At 41.8% G+C, this 21,637-nt stretch overlaps 1 protein-coding gene across 1 annotated transcript in view; it reads right to left on the bottom strand.

Annotated features, from left to right (window-relative positions):
- Positions 1-21,637, bottom strand: part of met (MET proto-oncogene, receptor tyrosine kinase) — a 63,497-nt gene that overhangs the window by 29,536 nt on the left and 12,324 nt on the right. Inside the window, exons 3-10 of the mRNA XM_053631542.1 lie at positions 10,827-11,018; positions 6,301-6,435; positions 5,357-5,536; positions 4,639-4,799; positions 3,675-3,777; positions 3,368-3,504; positions 3,071-3,235; positions 1,584-1,689 (exon numbers count right to left, since the gene is read on the bottom strand). Coding sequence (XP_053487517.1) covers positions 1,584-1,689; positions 3,071-3,235; positions 3,368-3,504; positions 3,675-3,777; positions 4,639-4,799; positions 5,357-5,536; positions 6,301-6,435; positions 10,827-11,018 — 1,179 coding nt within the window. The remainder of the gene's footprint in view (positions 1-1,583; positions 1,690-3,070; positions 3,236-3,367; positions 3,505-3,674; positions 3,778-4,638; positions 4,800-5,356; positions 5,537-6,300; positions 6,436-10,826; positions 11,019-21,637) is intronic.

Genomic DNA, 21,637 nt, shown 5'->3' with positions numbered 1-21,637 from the left:
AAATTACCAGTTCATTACGGGTTCTAAACACGAGACTTTGAATTGAGAATAAATGAGCAACTCCTGTCAGAAATGGCGCATGTTTATGGCGCATGTTCATGTTTCCCAGCATGACAAGCACTAGTTTCCATGTCATTTGTTTTCATTTCTCCATGTGCTTTTGTTATTGTTTTGATTTCGCTTTCTCCTACGCTGGTAGTTCATTGGTTCCGTTAGTTCAATCGCAGTGTATAGCGTGCTCGTCATTATTCTTGTTTCTCAACAGTCTATTAAAAACTTTGTGCACACGTATACAGTTTGGACTTCGTTGTTTTGAGATACATTATATGTGGACACCCGACCGTCACAGCCACACTGTATGTGGTTCTTCCTCAAACTTTTGCCACAAAGCTGGAAGAACACAATTGTATAGAAGGTCTGTGTAGGCTGTAGCATTACAATTTCCCTTCACTGGAACTAAGACTATGACGACGCCCCTGTGCACAAAGCGAGCTCCATGAACACATGGTGTGTTAAGGTTGGAAGAAGGTGGAAGAACTTGAGTGTCCTGCACAGAGCCCTGACCTCAACCCCACTGAACATCTTTGAGATGAACTGGAACTGGAGCCTCCTCACCCAAAATCAGCGCCTGATCTCAACCTCACTAATGCTCTTGTAGCTGAATGAACACAAATCACCACAACTACACCCCAAAATCTAGTGGAAAGCCTTCCCGGAAGAGTGGAGCGCATTATAACAGGAAAGTATGAATAAACCTGGAATGGGATGTCAAGTAAGCAGATATGGGTGTGATGAACAGGTGTCCAAACTTTTGACCATACTGTGTATCTCACTTCTCTGTCAAATCTTTCCTCTTTAAATATTCTGGGTTTTTTTTTTTTTTTTTGCTAACATCAGCACCATTAATCAGATTAGAATAAAAATCGGTGAAAGTCTGTAAAAGTTGACTTCAGGTAAATAATTTACATAAACGCATGTACTCGGCCACAGCAGAGGATCTGCTACAGAAACTGAGCTGGTTCGTGCCTCTGAACTTTCCTACGTTCATCGGCACCGCTACAGGATTTTCCGAGCTCTCAATCCTGATCTAAAGCACGGTATCTTGCACTTGATCTTGTTTATTTCCTGAAATTCCTTCGTCTTCTTTACAAGCGCAACACCTCATACATCTTGGTTTTTCCAGAGATAACAGAATGTTCTTCTTCTTACAACCTGACGTGAAAATGTCTCTTGAAACTTCGCTCTGGTGACTGTGAGGAAACATGAGACGCACTACATTAAAATTACCATAAAAATGAGCTCGAAGTGAAGGTCTGGAATTTTCCGGGTTGTGAGAGGGCACGCTCGAGCAGTCATTAGATACTACAGATGTCCTGAAACACTGTTAGGAAGTCAGGTTTTGCTCGATGGTGGCTATATGAAGCCTGTACTCTGGTTTTTCCATTTCCTCTTCACATTTGCAGCTCCGGCGTTTCTTTTGTGTGTTTGCTTTATTATTTCCTCTCACAGTGGGATTAATAACTTTAACACCTGTGCGATGTGTGTATTTGATAGTGTGTGGGCACGGTGTAATATGGACTCACCACATAAACCTCTTTGTCCTTGGTGAACGGAGGACCGCTGAGGACCATCTGAGGATGCATGGCTGAGTGGAGGTAGACGCCAGACGCTATCACTGTGCTGCCTCCACTACACACACACACACACACACACACACACATACACATACAGAATGAACAAACCTGCTGCTGTACACATGCACACTTCCTGCCACCCGACCACCAGAATCGTAATGCATCCCAGCGCCCAAATCATTCCCAACCTTCTCAATAGCTCATTCACACTCTTACTCATTCTTTCTCTCTTTATTCATCCCTAGAGGTTTTTTACTTACTGACTTCCCCTGTCTTACTTCACCATCACTCTCGGAATAGTATTTTCCCTATAAACCCTCGCCTCCTTCACAACCATTTGTCCACCTGTCATCTGCTCATCCATGGTTAGCCTTGCTTTGCCAGACTTTTTTTTTTTTTTTTAAACCTCTTCTAAACACCCACTCTTTTTTTTTTTTTTTACAGCAGTCTATTTGCCCGATCTCCTTCTGCTCCATCTCCTCTCATGCCTTTTCTTTTACCTCTTATTCCAGTTTCATAAACTGTCTGACCTCTGTGCATGCATGAGGCAACTGAACACATGCATGCTGCACTGCCCCATGTTTGTGGAATTATAGGAGATATAAAGGGGTACAACCATAGGGATAGAATGAAAAGAAAACGACTCATAACACATACAGTCCTGTTTGGAGTTTGCTGACGGGTATGCTTGATGACCCAGTCTGATGAGACCAAAAGTGACATTTTTAGCCTTGGCACAAAGCACTATATTGTTAGAAACCAATATGTTGAGAACACTATCAGCACAGTGAAGCATGGTGGTGGAAGCATCATGTTGAGAGTTACCCTAAGCTTCTTGTTTTGCTTCTAAAATACTTTATTCATATGATGGTTTGGTTTTAATGCATTTACACAACCGGTCAAAAGTTTAGACACACTCATTCTTTATTTTTATTTTTGTTCCCCCACATTTTAGATTAATAATAAAGTCATCAAAACACTCTGTAGTAACACAAATGGGACTGTGGGAATTATGCTGTGATAAAAAAAATCCAAAATAAATCAAAATAATTGAATATTTTAGCATCTTCAAAGTAGACACCCTTTTTGCCTAGAATTTCCAGAAATGTATTCTTGGCATTTTCTCAACTGATTTCTTGAGGAATTTCCCTGAGATGCTTTTTAAACGGTGTTAAAGGAGTTCCCACCTACGCTGGACTCTTATTGGCTGCTTTTCGGAATATTTTGCTCCAAGTCATCCGTTTAAAAAAAATATTTTTTTGAAAATAAAATGTTAGTTTTCTAATGAAAGAAACGAATATGTTGGCACGATTATAAATACTGATTATAAACTTCGGATTTTCTGAAAGACGTCTTCACTGATGCCCCGTTTGCTGTTGGATGTTACCTGCGCCTGTGTGGGTGTGGGTGTAGTGGGAGGGGTGTGTGGGACACACCTGATAAAGGAGCGTGTGGGCTGTACATTGTGGATGAGCGGATCCTCGTTGTAGGTGTAGTTGGACGGAGCTTGAAATGTCACTCCGTCGATATGCAGCTGCACCTTGTGCTGGGAAGGTGAGTCTTGAGATGGAGTCTGACATGTTAACATGTTGGCTAATAAACTGCCGAGGGTACAAAAAACACACCATGACAAACACACACACACACACACACACACACACACACACACACACAGTGAGACAAGGTACAGCATCTTTCTGATTATAATGAGGTTTTTAAAAATCCAGACTCACCTCTGAACCACACAGGTGCCACTTCCGATCGTAACCTTTCGCCAGCTTCCACTGTTCAGGTACGAACCCTTAATGGTCAGCATGGTTCCGCCAGATTTGGGACCAAATTCGGGAACGATTCCTTTAATAACTGGGTTCTGCACAAACGAAACAAAACAGAAAAAAGTCATGATAATCTTTGAGCTGATGTTTTGATAATCATCACTTCAGATATGACATCATTCATTTTCCATGACATTGCCAGAATTTCCAGGACAGTGGGAACGCTGTGTATACAGTTCACGGTGAGGTTTTTGAGGACGCTTACCACGAACGAGAAGCCTTCGAGCTGTCCTTCTTCCTTTCCGCTGCGTACTCGGACCGAGCGATCGGAATTGGACTCGTTCACATGATCCAGGCTACAAATCAACCTAAACGCAAAGACAAAAACATCTCCCACGACTTAAGACAATAAACAAGCTGTAAGATTGTAGCAGACTCGTCAGCGCCACTAATTTCTTAATTACAGCCGTGCTACTACGCATGAACAACACTGCAGCTATTCTGATCGCAACGTTTCCGGCGTTTCTTTTAACAATGGGACGGCTGTGGAAGGTCGTGTCTGGGAGCGCAAAGGTTAAACGGACAGAGTTTACTGTATTTATGTGGGAAAACCCTTAACATAGTGATTTTCTGTTGTTCTGTAAAACACAGGCTTTCCTTTAAAATGACAAGATTACAAAACTGGGTCGATTGGGTTAAATTCTTCAACTTGGATGGTCAAGTACACCGATACACCAACGATTTCTTCTACTTCCTTCTAAGTTTTCATTTTCCTCCTAATGACTCTAAACACATTTAACGAGAGGTTGCCAGTGTGAATCTTGCGTTAGCTAGATAGGTTATAGACATACTTCTGTGTTTGTTAAACTGGTTCTGATGTGATCTTTGTAGAAAGTCAGAGTGCGATCAATTTTGGCTCAAAAACCTGATTTTTCATCTTTTATTGGCCAGAATTCAGCCTCAGAGACGTATGACAGGTTTTCCCACACCACTTCACAAAGACAAACTGTGCAATAAAGCACATACGGGGCTGATTTAGCATGTTTTAATCGGTTTAAAATACTAAAAAGATGGCTAGGTGCTCCTCTAATAGCTACACATCTCAGTGGGGATAATGATGGGGGAACAACTTAACCCATATAAATATATATATATATATATATTTTGGTTCATGCTATTTTTAATATTGGTAATGAGTTTGTGTTTGCATTCCTTCATCATTAACTCACCGGTGACTGCTGATGTCCTTGTCCGTCAGCCTGCACCTCGCTCCGGCCACGTCGACCTCGATGAGCTTGGCGTCAAAGCGATCTTTCTTACTGAAGCCAAAGTTTTTGCCACAGATCATGATGTTGGTGTGGCCTTTCAGTGGAGCTGTTTTAGGAAAGATCTAAACAAAAACAAACGAGATAAAGCATCAAACAAAGCGTTCATATTGTTCATCTTTTCTTCCAGCTGAAAAATAAAAGGGGGTGATTAATTTCACGCCGTGGCTATTACAAAAGCAGCATGCTTTCCATTATGAAGAAAAGGTCATGACACTTTGTATCATTAGCTGCTTGTTTCTCAGGATAAAAGTGGCTCTTATAAGAAATCCCACTGCTTTCATGCTTTCAGAGCTCTCTTTGTCTTCCCTGATCTGAAGAACATTTAAGACAAACGTACGCATGTGGAGAAAAAGTACAACCGTTACCACTTTCTGATATTAGAAATCAATTACAACCTTTAAAGCATGACCAAAGTTCTCTAAAACCCTGGCGTCACCGTTTTTTTTTTTTTTTCCCCTGATAAAACTGCAGAATGTTTGAAACGGCCAAAATCAATAAAGGTCAGAGTTTCAGAGTTGGTGGCCTGGTACATTTAAAAGCACTTATTCTATTAGCTTGATGCTATTGTCTAACGTTGTAACCATAGCAACCCAGTTTGAGGTTTGGGCAGGACGGTTACCTCAGAGATGAGGAGCGGGCAGGAATCTTGGCTCCAGCTCGAGCCGGTGCACTGAGGCGAGCGAGTGCAGAGGTTCCTGTTCCGGCACCATCCGCAACTCATGAAGGCAGGAGCGAGCAGACACGAGCTGCAGTTTAATAACTGCTCACACCCGGGACCGATCACAGGCACCTTCGATACCTGCGAAGGAGAGAGCGAGAGAGAGAGAGAGAGAGAGAGAGATTTAGAAGCCAGTGTATTATCAAAAAATGAAACCAGGACATTCTTATGATGCTATGATGTCAGTAATATTTTCCTATTAACTATATTAACAGGACAGATGATTGATAACAGAACACAGGACATAAAGAATAAAACACTCCGTGCCATGCCGTTACAGGAAATTAAACAGTGTGCTGAAGCAGAGTCACTGTTACCACTCCAAAGTTGATTTGTTTTCCTTCAACAGCAGGTCCTGAAATGTTTTATTCCCCTTATAACACAGCAATTTTGCGAACGTTAATATGTGTTCATTTATTAAAGAACATGTCATACTTTTTATCCATTTATAGTTACATTCAACGTTATAGCAACTATAAACCGCCGTTCCTTCATCAGCCTCTCTTATGTCTCTCTCTTGAATTTCATATGAGAAAAAAAAACAAAAACGCAGCTTGTCACATTACAGAGAATCCATAAATCCATACAACTCCTCTGTCCTGAAGATGTCGGAAAACTTAAAGTTACAGCTTTACCTCTGACTGTTACAAAGCTCTGACACTGGAGACTCCTTCCATCAGTTTTACATCACTATACCGTTACTATAGAAACGATAAAGATATCTCGAATAAAAGAAAAGAAAGCTTACCTAACGAAAGACTGAAACCTTACGCTCAGAGATGATCAGCGGAGAAAACTTCCCCCGTTTCCCAACAGAAATGTTAAACTCGTTAAGGATCTTTCACCTTATTTCCTGTGACCAGCAGTAGGGAGGCGTCCGGGCTCTGTGGAGACAACACGGCGACTTCTGAGGAGACGGGGCGCGTGTCCAAGAGGAAGTTCACATGCGGCTCTGTGTTGCCAAAACGGGAAACCACCACCTGCACAAAATGCCAGCGAATGACACGAATGACCTCTCGCAGCCAAGGCCTTTGTTGTAGAGGCTGGAATGCAATAAAGCACGTTTTCTGTTTACTGTAAACGGCTGCATGAATTGTTGACGCGATGACATTATAAACCAGATCGTTTAACTTGTTGTTTATATCTGTGGAAGGTGATGTAAGAGTCTCGTCTTTGATTTTAAGTACAAAAAATAAATGTCCGCTGTATCCTGGGCTACTTCGGTAAATCATAAGTAGGTTGTAAAGAGAAGAAGGGAAGAAAAAAAAAAGACAAATTACAGATTGCGGCCTGAAACTCCGGAGAGTTTTGAAATCAAAGGGTGGCGTAATCCGGGGGAAATTGTAAAGGGTCATGCTCCACTTGCTGCAGATCCTGTAATAACTGCTGTTTCGCTCTCCTTCGGGGGAAGATGACGGATTGAAGCATGATGACTGCGGCTGATGGCAGGGAGTGGGAGCAGACAAAAGCCATAGCCCGAGGCGAGAGAAGACGTAAAGGCTGCTGCTGATGTGGCATGTTGGGAGGTGTCAGAACACTCGCACTATCTCCATGCACCTGGACTCAAATTTATCATCTCGTGGTTAGGCTGCAATTACAGCTAGGCCTCTAAGCTAGGCCAGGTCTGAATAGGTCATTACAGAGTGTGCCCTGCTCAATAGCACATGGAGCCCTGCTTTAACACACCTGGCCTGAATGTGTGGTGAGGTAAGAGTGGTGCGTGGTGCAATTAGTGTGTAGAAAGTGTGTGTTAGCACAAACAGTGTGTGTCTCCCCTGGGAAAGTCTTTTGTAAAGGCATTTTATCTGTAACTCCGTGAAGGTCCTGATGTTAGCATTCCAGCAGTCGGGTATTGTACGCAATGCTTAATGAGGTGAAGGAGTGAAGGAGTGTCTGCTCTGTGCTGACAGGTAGAAAATATCACTGTGTCGAGGAGCGTCTCGCTATAAAGGTTTGTCAACAGTTTGACACGTTCATTCAACAGATGCACTTGTTTATACCAGACACATGGAGGAAAGGAGGCTGCTGTTTGTCTTGGCTTCTTCTTTACTTCTAGAACATGCAACATACACACATACACACACATATACACATATACACACATACACACACACACATACACACAAACACACACACACACACATATACACACACACACAAATACACACACATACACACACACACACACATACACACATACACACACACACATACATATACACACACAAAAATACACAGACATACACATACACACAAACACATATACACACACACGTACACATATACACAAACACATATACACACACATATACACACATACACATATGCACACACACATATACACACATACACACAAACACATATACACACACACAAATACACACACATACACACACATACACACTTACACACACATACACACACAAAAATACACAGACATACACATACACACAAACATATATACACACACATATACACACATACACATATGCACACACACATATACACACATACACACAAACACATATACACACACACAAATACACACACATACACATACACACACACATACACACACACACACACAAATACATATACACACACACAAATACACAGACATACACATACACACAAACACATACACACAAACACATAAATACACACATATACACACATATACACACATACACACACATACACACAAACACATATACACACACACGTACACATATACACACACATACACATACACACACACGTATACACACACATACACATATGCACACACACATACACACAAACACATATACACACATACACAAATACACACACACACATATACACACACAAATACACAGACATACACATACACACAAACACATATACACACATACACATATACATATACACACACACATACACACAAACACATATACGCACACACATACACATATACACATATACACACAAACACATATACACACATACATACACACATACACACACACATACACGTACACACACATACACACAAACACATATACGCACACACATACACATATACACAAACACATATACACACACATACACAGATGTACACACATACACAAACACATACACACAAACACATATACGCACACACATACACATGTACACAAACACATACACATACACACACATATACACAAACACATAAACACACACATAAATACACACACATATACATATATACACACATTCACACATTCACACATACATATAAATACACACATATACACACATATACACACATACACATACACAAACACATACACATACACACATGTACGCATCAAAAGGAAAAGAAAAAAGAAAGGAAATCAACAAAGTATCTAAATTCCACAGTTAAATATCAGCCTGATCACCAGCCACATCAAGATATAAACAATATTAACCTGGTTTACACCAAGCAAATTTTGGAGGAGTTTTTTATACCAAAATCCAGCAATTGAGCTCCAGTAGCAATTCAGCTAAACAATGCTAAAAAGAAACCTACACAATACAGTGCCGAACGGCGACACAAGGCACGATGGTGAGTGTTTCACCTCATTCTGCCTCTCCATCTCTCTACCAACACACACTGTCAAAGTGCTCTGACTCTCACTGCACATTTATGGCAACCAGTCCCCTCTTTTTCACACTTATTCTGTATCTCTTCTGGTCTCTGAGTGGGACAGCTGGTCTAACGCCTGCCCATTCCCAGGCCTCCATGTCAATACAAAAGGGGCAAGAAAAAGCTGAGGGGGAAAAAAATGCAAAAAGGAAGAAGAAAAAACAAAAATCAAGAACCAACGACAGCTGCAACCGTTCCAAGAAAATGCCGTGTGAGGACATGTCATCGAAGCCCAGTGCTTACTATTAACGCTCCGTTCTAGTTCTCTACTTCATTTCCGTGCAGCTGTCACCCTCTCTCTGCACTACTCATTTCTCAACAAACAAAACAAACCCTCTCCTACCCTATACACACAATGCTGAATAGAAACGTCTAGGCTTTGCATTAACCAGAAATAGCAAGTGTGTTTTTGTTGTTTTTTGGGGGGGGGGGGGTTTCTTGCCAGAGTTCTGCTGATGAATGAATACGGGCACGGCGGAGTTGGTGAATTAAAATACACATACACCGAGCCTGGTCTGACGCTTGAGTGGAAAGTAGATTAGCGAGCAGATTGAGCAGAATCTGATTGAGCAGATGTGTGATGAGTAGTCTTTTCTGGTAAAAGTAGCGCAAACAGGAAAGGGACATGCTATTAAATCTGGCCGTGGCACCTGGACACTCGATCTTCCAGGTCATTTGTATTGGTCACATACCAGCATCCTGCCCAGTTACAGTACACACACACACACACACACACACACACACACAAAATTATTTGGAGTTGTGCCTTGCATTTTGAAAAAAAAAACCCTTTTCATTAGGTTTGTAGTTTTAATTGTAATTAGATTTAATCCTTCTGAATCCCATCGGCTGCTGCACTACACACATCAGCTGAGTCGCAAGTCATTCACAGAAACACAGTACAATGATTTTTACTTGGTGGAATAATTAGTGCTCACTGACAAACGACAGATGGTCTTGCCAGAATCAGAAATACACAAGTATCGATAAAAATAAATAAATAAATAAAAATCCTAGAGCAAAGCTGTCATACGACTCTCCTCCTATGAGTAACAGTCACCTTAAAGTTGACCTGAATATGTTTTACGTGCGTATGCGAGAACATAACACCACAGCTCGTAGCTGAAAAGTTCGCCAAGGACTTTAATTATAATTATAAAATTTTTTTTTTTTTCCCAAGGCTGCAAACATGATGTGCTATAATCTTATACCCTGATCGTTAATGCACTAAACTAGCTGACTAGCATGCTATACATTATTACATTACTTTAGCCACCACGTTTTAGCCTTGTCAGTTAGGTTTCTGGGCCAAAACATGAGACTGGACAGCACCAAGGCTGGGTGATATGGCAAAAATATCGTATGAAAACACGATATGCATCACGCTATATCATTTAGTTAACAAACTGCCAGCAAAGTGGAAGTGCTGTGATTAAAACTGTAAAAATTAAAAACTTTTAAACCGAGTATGATAATTACATTACATGAATGTCTACCAAAACTAAATTCTAACAAAAACCTGTAAAAAATGTCAAATTCAAACTTTCATTCAGTCTCATTTAGTTTGTGATTATTATTTTTTTAAACAACGTTCATGATACCAATGATATCTCCACAAAAGAAGTGCATTTATCATGATATTGATATTATATTATTGCCCAGCCCTAGTATTTTCTTCACTTGTGTATCTATAACATTCCTTTATCTGTTCCTCCTTACCTGGATGACTCTCCCATCTGCAGTCCCAAGGGTAGCCACTGTGTGTTCCTGCACGGGTACCACGGCGATGGAGGTGAGGAGAACGTCCCTGAAGCGGCCGTTAAACCAGTCTTTACGTGGATTGGTTCCTTTAACCTCCAACCTGTAGCCTTTGTCATGCTTCCCACAGCCAAACGAATCATCAAATGAGCTCTGCAAATAATTAAAAAAAAAAAAGATCCCAAGAATTCCACATGTATAACAAGTATGCTGTAATAGAGTTGTATACATGATATAATCAGCAGCACAAGTGTTTTACTGGCAGGGGGGTCTGTTTTCAAAGCCACCGTACTAAATGCATTTAATGGACTGCTTGAGGAAAAACAAAAAACCCTTATTGTATCTCATAATCAACTGCTCCAGAAAGGGCCCTTGCATAACAAGGCTTAGCCATGTGTCTTCTCCCATGGAGCTCGAATCTTCCCTGCCACATTCGGACGGCTGAGCTCGCAGATGGCAGGGGTTCATGAGAAATTGGGAGGAATGTGGAACTCTCCTGCTGTCCAGCTTTCTTTGGCTGTGATCGCAACAACCTGTGGAGTTTGGTGGCTGATCTAGTGTTTCCTACATCGTTTTATGGATATGTGCAGCATTCTGGTCTCTAACGTATTCTAAAGCAGCTTTTCAAAAAGTTATGGGGAAAAAAACATTTCCAACCTGAGTCTGTTTGCACCAAGAGTTCAACACATTTGGTGGCTTAATAAAGCCATATTCAAACTTAGATTCTCTGGCCGCTTGTCTGGAGTAAAGGTGTGCATTTAGAGCAGATGCACTTATCCAGAGCAACTTACATTTATTTAATTTATACAACTGAGCAGTGACAGAGTGGGGTTGCCAGGACTTGAATTCACAACCTGCTAATCAGTAATAAGACATCTTACCCACTGAGCTACCACTCTAGTGTGCAGCTTATCTGGGATCAGGGAAGTCATGGAAGTGGGCAGTTTTTTACGCTCATGTGAACAGGATTGGTGGTTCACTAAAATAGGCATGTACTGAGCACAGCAGGTTGCTCATTTACCACCAGTAACTGCTTTATTAGGGTTGTTGTGGTGTTAATGAATCATTTGTGTGTATTTTGGGAAATAGAAACAAGTCAATAGAAATCGTTAGAACATATCTCAGGCAGGTGCAAACATAATTGTGGAAACAGAATTTGTCAAGAAGGTCTGCAGGAGTGGGTGGGATTCGACAAACTTTCTGAGGGCACAGGTGGGAATGGTCAAAATTTCTGCAGGAGTGGGAAGGATTGGAGAAACTTTCTGCGGAAGCAGGTGGGATTGGTCAAACTCCTTGCCGAAGTGAGTGGGATTGATGAGGAGTAAGTGGGACTGGCTAGAATTCTTTCAGGGAGCAGGAGGGATTGGTGAGAATTCCTTCAGGAGCAGGAGGGATTGGTCAGAATTCCTTTGGGAACAGAAGGGATTAGGCATAATTCCTTCATAAGCAGGAGGGATTGGTCAGAATTCCTTTGGAAGCAGGAGAGATTGGTCAGAATTCCTTCAGGAGCAGGATGGATTGGTCAGAATTCCTTCATGAGCAGGAAGGATTGGTCAGAATTCCTTTGGAAGCAGGAGGGATTGATCAGAATTCCTTCAGGAGCAGGAGGGATTGGTCAGAATTCCTTTGGAAGCAGGAGGGATTGATCAGAATTCCTTCAGGAGCAGGAAGGATTGGTCAGAATTCCTTTGGAAGCAGGAGGGATTGGTCAGAATGGGAGTTAAAAACAATCCTGTGCATACCTCCACTCTGGAGTTTGCTTAGAGTGATTTCAGATAAGTTTTGCACCATGACTGGGTGTTAAACAGCATGACTGCTTAAAATAGTTATGTTATCTCCTATTTACTCCCAAACTACTGATCAGTTTCAAATCCAAGTAAAAAAATAGACTCATTTAAATCATTTGTAAAAACAAACTTGCGATAACGACACCTTCTCCCAAATAAGCCAAGAGTCGATCCGGTGTATGGACTCGAGTGTGAAAGCACACCTTTAGACATGCTTTTCCAACTGGAACTCACTTTTTTTGTGAGTCCAAACCACCTGCCACCAAAGGTGGAGGATGGGAGAGTTAAGGCTGGTCAAGCTAGCACAGAACCCAGCATGAAGGCCAAGGAGTCATCAATTATTAATGAAACCAGACCCTGGCACCAGAGACCATGACTAAAGGGCTCAACCAAGTACAGCGAGCAGGCGGTTAATGATTAAGAGTGGGATCACACCAGCTCAGCTGGTGTACTGTTACACTGTAGAATGGTAGTGGCAACACAACTACACAAAAGTTCATAAGGGCAGGAGAAAGTCAGTTTACGCCATGCCAGCCAAGCTGGGGCAAAAAGGGAGGAGAAAGAGAGAGCAACAATACAGAAGGCTGCATTACTTATAGCACCAATCCCATAATTCTTTTCAGAGAATTCTTTTCACTCGTGCTTTACCATGGTGAGTAAGACATATGAGTCACAGCCATGACTGCACACAGAGCGAAACTCACAGCTTCATTTGAGGGCACGTCTCAAAGGGGAGCTTTGAAGCTGCAGAGAACAATACAGGCAGGTGATAAATCAGGCCAGAAGAGCAATAGGACCTGCTCCCGTTACCAGCTCGAGTAGACACCGAGCCAGCCAGGGACAAACTTACTGTACCACAGCCAGGTGAGAGGGAGTGAGACATGCTGGAGACCTATAGGACTGCATCACCAGATACCACATGATGAGAGAGACAGAGGAATGTCTGCCACAGACAGCTCAATCTCTGATGTGATATGAGGTGGAGAGAGACGTGTAAGAAGAGGCAGGCCAGTGTGGACAGGCTGCTTTGATGCGTCCTCTGTATCATCAGCTACAAATTGAACTAGAATTCTGAATTAGATTGGCCTATCACCCCAAAAACAAGGTTGAAGGAAACAGTGATAGTCGCTGCACAGATTGAGAAAGATGGAGAAGAAAAATGTGCATGCCTCCTCTCCTGTGTAGACAAAGTAGTGGATCAAGGGTTGAAAATGAAAAACAAGAGTACTGTTTTGACAGGTTTCAGCAGCTATTACGTTGAGACTTTCTCCACTGAGGCAGGTCGGTCTCAGAGGGACTAATGCTGAAGAGCTTTCTTTAGATTATAGGGTTTTGTGGTATTAGGTTTCTCTGCTTCTCCTTATTCTTTAAAGTTTAAATCAGTCAGAGAATTGTACGTGTTTATTCCTATCCCGAATTCAGTAACTTATTAAAGAGGAATTTCTCAAAATGTTGATTAGTGTTGGATTTTTAAATTGTATTCTATGCAAAAATTTACACACATGTAATTAGACAAAGCTTCATTTGCATAATTGTACATTAATGGAAAAGTTTCAGTACATTTACCTAATAATGCATCATGGACTCTGTGTCCTCTATGAGAAAATAACATATACCCAAGTCTTTATACTGTTGACATACAGACAACGCAATATTTATCCTCAGCCAAAGAATCATGCAGGTACCTGATATTTTGAAACTTTTAAATCTCCCAAAATACTGTCCTGCGGCACAGTGTTATTACCCTGATAATGGGCCTGCACAAAAATGGCTCCAGTGTAACATTTAGAGCGATTCATATTGTGTCCAGCACAATGGACGGCTGATAGAGTTACTGAGATCCACCTTTGGTGTTTTACAGCTTTACGGCCTTCGGCGTCTCCTCTGTGAGGCCTGATCTGGGTGTAAGGAGATCTGAAGGCCAAAATGTCACCTCCACATGTTCGCTGTTCTCCCTCAGGCTGAGGTACAGTGCACTGGAGATGCCGCTGCAGTCATACACAGGACTGGAGCTTTCTGGGATTGCAGAAGTTCTGGAGCTCAACGCAATCATCTGCCCTCTGGCTGAAATAACACGACATTTTGACCCTGGGCAGCTCAGTCTTAGCTCAGCGTAGACATAGTAGTTGTTATTGGAAGGGCAGCTCCACCTGCACGCTACAGAGCAACCCGACTCTGGTGTTGGTGGAGTTTCTTAGATTACTGGGTCATGGAGATCAGCAGTGTGGGGGTAATTAGAGAAGCGGGTAATAAGGTTGGATTAGAGCCCAACATTGAGCAGGGGGTTTAAAACACTTGGGGCTGTCTAATTCAGAAAAAACACACACACCACTGTGGGAATGATCAAACATCTGGATAGCAACACAGACTTCCACATCTATTCCAAAATTAATTTTAAGTTCATGTTTATTCATTTTAGGATTAGCCTTTATCCAAAGCAATGTTTTAGCTCGTCCCTGATCTGTGCATCCTTCCAGTTCTCTTCAAGCTGAAATCAAAACTGACCTTTTTTCCCCCTTTTCCCTTGCTCATGTCCTTGGGCAGACTGTGATGATTCATCAGTACTAATCACATAAAAGATCAAATTCTTGTTTGTATGAAATTTTCATCTAAAATGCAGCGCCTCTGGAGGCGTTTGGTTAGTATTAAATATAATCCTAACCAAACGCCAAAGACAAGATATCAAGATACTGATACGATTCGGAGTCAGTATTTGAGTCAGCACCTCTGTTCCCAGGTGAGAAGGCTCACAATACACATTCTTATCACAATTTTCTTCTTTCGTCCACTTTTGTTCACTGGATTTTGTCCACATCCTCAAACGGACATACAGTACCGGTGGTATCTATCCTCTATATGTGACTCTGTGTTTTGTTTTCGAATCGCCCACTTTTCATAAGCCAATCAAACTCCTGCCCGTCCAAATATGGCGTTTCACTCGCAAATACACCACATTGTGGAAGAAAAATACATTAAAATCTCCATCTTCAAAACTCATAGCTTATTATCCAGTTCTTCATTTTATTCTGTAACTATTATAAAAATCAGATGGGGATACATCGCCAGCACTTCAGCGTACTTAATTAAAATCCAATGGACTGGGGACGTACATTGGAGCCTTCACTTGCCTAGTGGGCTAGCTAATGTATTTATGATTTCTCCACCACTGAACGTAATAGTAATAGGCATTTAGAGGGAGAAATGTAAGCCTGGACCTGCTCTGTGTTTAATAGATCCGTGAGGAGCAGGATTTGCTCCTTGCTTAAGTTTCGTGTTCAGTATCACTTCATGGTCCAGATTTTAAACTGAAGAATTAAAGAGGAATAACAAAATATGGTGGATATAAAATTCCTTGCAGCCAGGAGAGACTTTAAAAATAAAACCGTCCGTCACTGCTGCACGCCTGACTGATGCCGGAGTCGCTTTTCCACTTCCTGGCATAAAGATCCTTCAAGCAGCGTAGAGGTTCCCAAAGTATTTACAGAATCTCTCCTGAGCCATGAACATCCATCCAATTAGAGCAACGCAAATGAAAGAGGCATAATGTAACGATCAGGACGGCTCGGGTGAACTCTCATCATTTACTGTTACAGTGTGGAGCTATTCGGAGCATTAGAGTAAAAATGGTCGTTTATTAAAGCAGACAAGATGAGTCACGGCTTAAGGATCCCTCTCCTCCATCCACAGTCATGTTAGAACATAAAGCTAATACGGGCATGTGAGTGAAGGAGAAAAAGCTTGGCACAAAACGAAATAAAATCTTGACATTGACATTTTGAAAATATTGAAAAAAAAAATGTAAAAAGCACGCAAATGTCTGGTTTGCGGCGCTCCGGAACAATCAATTCCACTTGAGCGCAAGGGATTGGAAGACATTTTTCCCTCTTTGATGATCTTACGCTCCTTCATGAATGATGGTGCAAATTGTGGCTTTAAATGAACCAGACGTATGCAGCGGATTCTTTTTCACAGTAACCATTTGCAGGAATCTCGAACTTCTGCTCTCAATTGTGGTCTAGTAAAATGAGATTTCTTTTGGTTTTCTTGAGGACACGTCCACACAAAATTGTTGGAAAATGCAGTTCCACACAGATACGTTTTGGAAAATATGCACACAGGACCACGTCAGTCCAGTGACAGAAATGTACATCATAAACTGTTATGTCAAACGCCCTTAGGAATGACGTTAAGAGCTGTGTATTGAACGGTAGAGAAGGCAAAATGCGGAAGAACCACCATCATGGCTGAAAGTAAGTTCGTTTATCTTTTAGTAACCGCTTTATCTTGCTCAGAGTCAGGTCCTAATACAAAAAAAAAACAAACAACTGATAATGAGGTCTGTTCAAGCATACACACGAATACAACATTTTCACTCGGATATTATCTGAAATCTGTGTTTACAGCACGGTTTAAAGCGCCGGAGCGATGGATCCAAGAGCAGTACCAAAAACGGAACCCCGTCACACACTTTCCTAACACAGCGAAAATGGAGTTTCCTTCTGTGACCCATAATGCTGATTTCGTGTGGATATGAGGCCAAAATGCAGGGGGGAAAAAAGGACATTAAAAGAAATCCAGAAGTGTGAACGGAGAACTCTCACCCTGAGACTTTGCTAGTTCCCAGGACTCTTCAACATCCTTAAACAGATCTCAGCCTCCTAGTGTGTGATATCAGAGCTCCAAAAAGAAAAAGAAAAAAACAGCTAGCTATCTAAAGTCAACAAGAGCTACTTAAAGGAGACCTGCCAATGAACACGTTCCGTTCTGTATTACTATGTCGTGTTGTGAAAGGCACCTAATGCTTTAAATGCTCTCTCATTTAGGCCAGATGTCAACAAGCCACTTTTCTTTGGCTGTAAATCTTGTAGCTGAGTGCAGCAGGAGTGTGTGTGTGTGTGTGTGTGTGTGTTCGTACTCATACCGGACAAGACAAGTTCAGTTCTACAAAACACAATGTGGGAGGGACGGACTCAGCCATGAGCCGAGAACAAACGACGTTTCCTCCACACGCCTTAGGGAGGCCTGTCAAAACAAGTCCGACTCAGGTGTGATTTAAGAGAAATCTAATGTGTGCGTTTGTTTTTCTACAAAGGTAAAGAGCGGTAAACGTGCTTTAAAATGTTAACATAGTTCTATAACAGCTCTGACAGTGGTGCAGCTCTCAAATCACAGGTTTAAACTCATGCGCTCGGTCTGATACGTTATGGTTTCTATAGTAACAGCTCGTTCATGGTAGACGCGCCACATAAACAGATTAGAAAATTGTGTGTAATCACTGATAGGGTGAAGTTTTCTGTAAGGAGGAGGAGTCTCCAGTGCCAGCACTTTTGTAACAGTCAGAGGGAACGCTGTAAGTTTAAGTTTTCTGATATCTACAGCACAGAGGAGTTTACGCCTTGCGGTTTCTCAGTAACATGACAAGCTGCATGGAGTTTTTTTTCCACTTATTAACTTCAAGAGAGGGAAAAAGAGAGGCTGGTGAGGGAACGACTGTTTATTGTGGCTATAAACCTACTGTAAGTGAGAACAGGAACTAACTTGTTTTGCCTAACGTTCCACAATGTTAAATGTAACTATAAACATATAAATAATATGACGTCTTTCTTCAATAAATAAAACATTGTAAGTGTGGGCAAATTGCTGTGGAATAAAAGGAATAATAATAATACACTTCAGGATGTGCTGTCATAGGAAAATGAAAACTCTGGTGTGGTAACAGTAACTCCGCTTCATCTCACCACCCTGTTGTTGATTAACACTGAGTGCCCCCATGGTTGAAAATGCGCAGCAAATATGCCCTCTAGGGCACCCCTGTGGTACATAAAACATGCCCCTATGGTAGACAAACTGTGATTAAGTGCCCTCTACAGTGTCCTTACGGTGGAGAAAATGTGATCAAGTGCCCTCTAGGGTGACCTAACAGTGAAGAAAACATGACGTGCCTGCTAGGGTGCTCCTATGTGCAAGAAAACACAATTAAGTGCCCTCTAGGGTGCTCCTATGTGTGAGAAAAGGTGATGAAGTGCCCTCTGGGGTGCCATAACAGTGGAGAAAATATGATGACATGCCCTCTAGGGTGCTCCTATGTGTGAGAAAAGGTGATGAAGTGCCCTCTGGGGTGCCATAACAGTGGAGAAAATATGATGACATGCCCTCTAGGGTGCTCCTATGTGTGAGAAAAGCTGATGAAGTGCCCTCTAGGGTGTCATAACAGTGGAGAAAATATGATGACATGCCCTCTAGGGTGCTCCTATGTGTGAGAAAAGCTGATGAAGTGCCCTCTAGGGTGTCATAACAGTGGAGAAAATATGATGACATGCCCTCTAGGGTGCTCCTATGTGTGAGAAAAGGTGATGAAGTGCCCTCTGGGGTGCCATAACAGTGGAGAAAATATGATGACATGCCCTCTAGGGTGCTCCTATGTGTGAGAAAAGCTGATGAAGTGCCCTCTAGGGTGTCATAACAGTGGAGAAAATATGATGACATGCCCTCTAGGGTGCTCCTATGTGTGAGAAAAGGTGATGAAGTGCCCTCTAGGGTGTCATAACAGTGGAGAAAATACGATGACATGCCCTCTAGGGTGCTCCTATGTGTGAGAAAAGCTGATGAAGTGCCCTCTAGGGTGTCATAACAGTGGAGAAAATATGATGACATGCCCTCTAGGGTGCTCCTATGTGTGAGAAAAGCTGATGAAGTGCCCTCTAGGGTGTCATAACAGTGGAGAAAATACGATGACATGCCCTCTAGGGTGCTCCTATGTGTGAGAAAAGCTGATGAAGTGCCCTCTAGGGTGTCATAACAGTGGAGAAAATACGATGACATGCCCTCTAGGGTGCTCCTATGTGTGAGAAAAGCTGATGAAGTGCCCTCTAGGGTGTCATAACAGTGGAGAAAATATGATGACATGCCCTCTAGGGTGCTCCTATGTGTGAGAAAAGGTGATGAAGTGCCCTCTAGGGTGTCATAACAGTGGAGAAAATACGATGACATGCCCTCTAGGTGCTCCTATGTGTGAGAAAAGGTGATGAAGTGATCTAGGGTGCCATAACAGTGGATAAAATGTGACAATGTGCCCGCTAGGGTGCTAGTAAGTGCAAGACATTGTGATGAAGTGCCCGCTAGGGTGCTAGTAAGTGCAAGACATTGTGATGAAGTGCCCTCTAGGGTGCTTCTATGTGCAACAAATCGTGATGAAATGCCCTCTAGGGTGCGCTAACAGTGAAGAAAATGAGATGATGTGCCCTATAGGTTCCCACACATGCAAGAAAATGAGATGAAATGACAGCCTGTCTCCACCCTGGTTTAATTCCTTTCTTACTGTATAACACTACGCCTGTACGGTATTATAAAAAAAATGTGGATTTTTCACACTCTGGTTACAAACATAAGATTTAATCCACATCAGCTCACTGGCAAAACACAACTAACTAAATATTCACGCTCCTCAGAAAAACAGAGACAGTAAACAGGTGGCAGTGCTTATTTTTTTATGATTTACCCTCTAAACACCAGCCAGCCAGTTTATTAAGTGCTTTGAATCCATGCAGTAAAAAGAAAAACAAACGTGGCTGTAACGTGTGGAGAACAGAAACACCAAGAAAACAATGGATCATTGTGCCGAGTTTTCACACTTGTGAAACCACTGGCCTCTCATCTATCTTTTTTTTTTTTTTCACCCTTCAGAGGTCTTTTGGGGTTCCTGTTTAAAAGACAGCGTTATTAAAAACACATCTGTTTTAAAGGAAGGGCACACATCCAGACTCGACATGAGCTTTGGGTTGGACACTGAATAAAATGAGTTAGTAATTTAAATAAAACCTTTCTGCTCGCAGTTTACTTAAAGGATCCGTTCCCAGGAGCAGGGTAAAGAAACAGACGTTCGTTTCTGGCTCGTCAAATTTTCTGAACCAGGCTGGGGGTGGGACTGATTTTGAATGCCGATCCTGAGTGATTTTTGAGGGAACAACAGTTTCGTGGTGAGCAGCTAACGCCCTAGCAGCTAGCTAGTTAGCAGTGCAACACTAAGAAAACACTAAGGTGTGGTTTGTTTCAGAAAGAAAAGAGGCCACACCCAATCCTGTTCGTGTTTGATTCAAATCGATTGGATTTTGTTTATATAGCGCTTTTACCAATACACACTGTCACAAAGCTGATTTACAGAAATCCAGATGTGATTTAGATCCTTAATGAACAAGCCAGAGGTGACAGTGGTGAGGTAACACTCTCTGAGGAGGAACCTTGAGAGGAACCAGAATCGAATTGAAACCCGTCCTCTTCTGGGTGACACTGGATAGTGGGATTAGATAGACTCTTCTACAGTTATATACTAACGTCAGTGCTGAATGAGGTGAAAGGATGTTCAGTATGAGCGTCAGGGTATTTATGTATAACGCCGTGTTCGTGGTAACGTCATGTTCCACCTAGGGACGTTCTAGGACTGGGCGATATATCGATATAACATCCATATTGTGATAAATGATTACGCGATACACTCTTCCGAGATATCGTTGGTATGGTGATGTATTTTTTTTAAACATTTTTAATAATTACAAATTAAACGGTACTGAAAGGATGCCGTTGATTTGATGTCACCGAAAAAAAAAATAATCTTCTATGTCTTTTGTAGGCATTACAGAAAAGTACCATCAAAGTCAGTTTAACGTTTTTTTCTTTATTTTACTCCTTTTTTGCAGACAGTTTGGTAGCTAAACTCTAAATCGTGATACGTGTCTCATATCGTAGAAATGTCCTCAAGTATCATGATATGATATTTTTGTCGTATCGCCCAGCCCTAGAGCGTTCAATACACAAAAAAAACCCAAAACAACATGGACGCCTTCATGAAAGCGTGCCTTTTGTTTGCTCTGTCAGCGCACGTATCGCTTATAAAAAGCTTTAATCTCGCTTTCACAGTTACAGGCCTGAGTGGCTATTGGTGCTTTTCTTCTTTAGGAACTTTAAAGCAACAAGCTCGCTGTCTAACGC

Source organism: Ictalurus furcatus, chromosome 8 (assembly GCF_023375685.1).
Source record: "Ictalurus furcatus strain D&B chromosome 8, Billie_1.0, whole genome shotgun sequence".
NCBI classification, from domain to species: Eukaryota; Metazoa; Chordata; class Actinopteri; order Siluriformes; family Ictaluridae; genus Ictalurus; species Ictalurus furcatus.
This window is presented reverse-complemented; position numbering and strand designations above follow the sequence as displayed.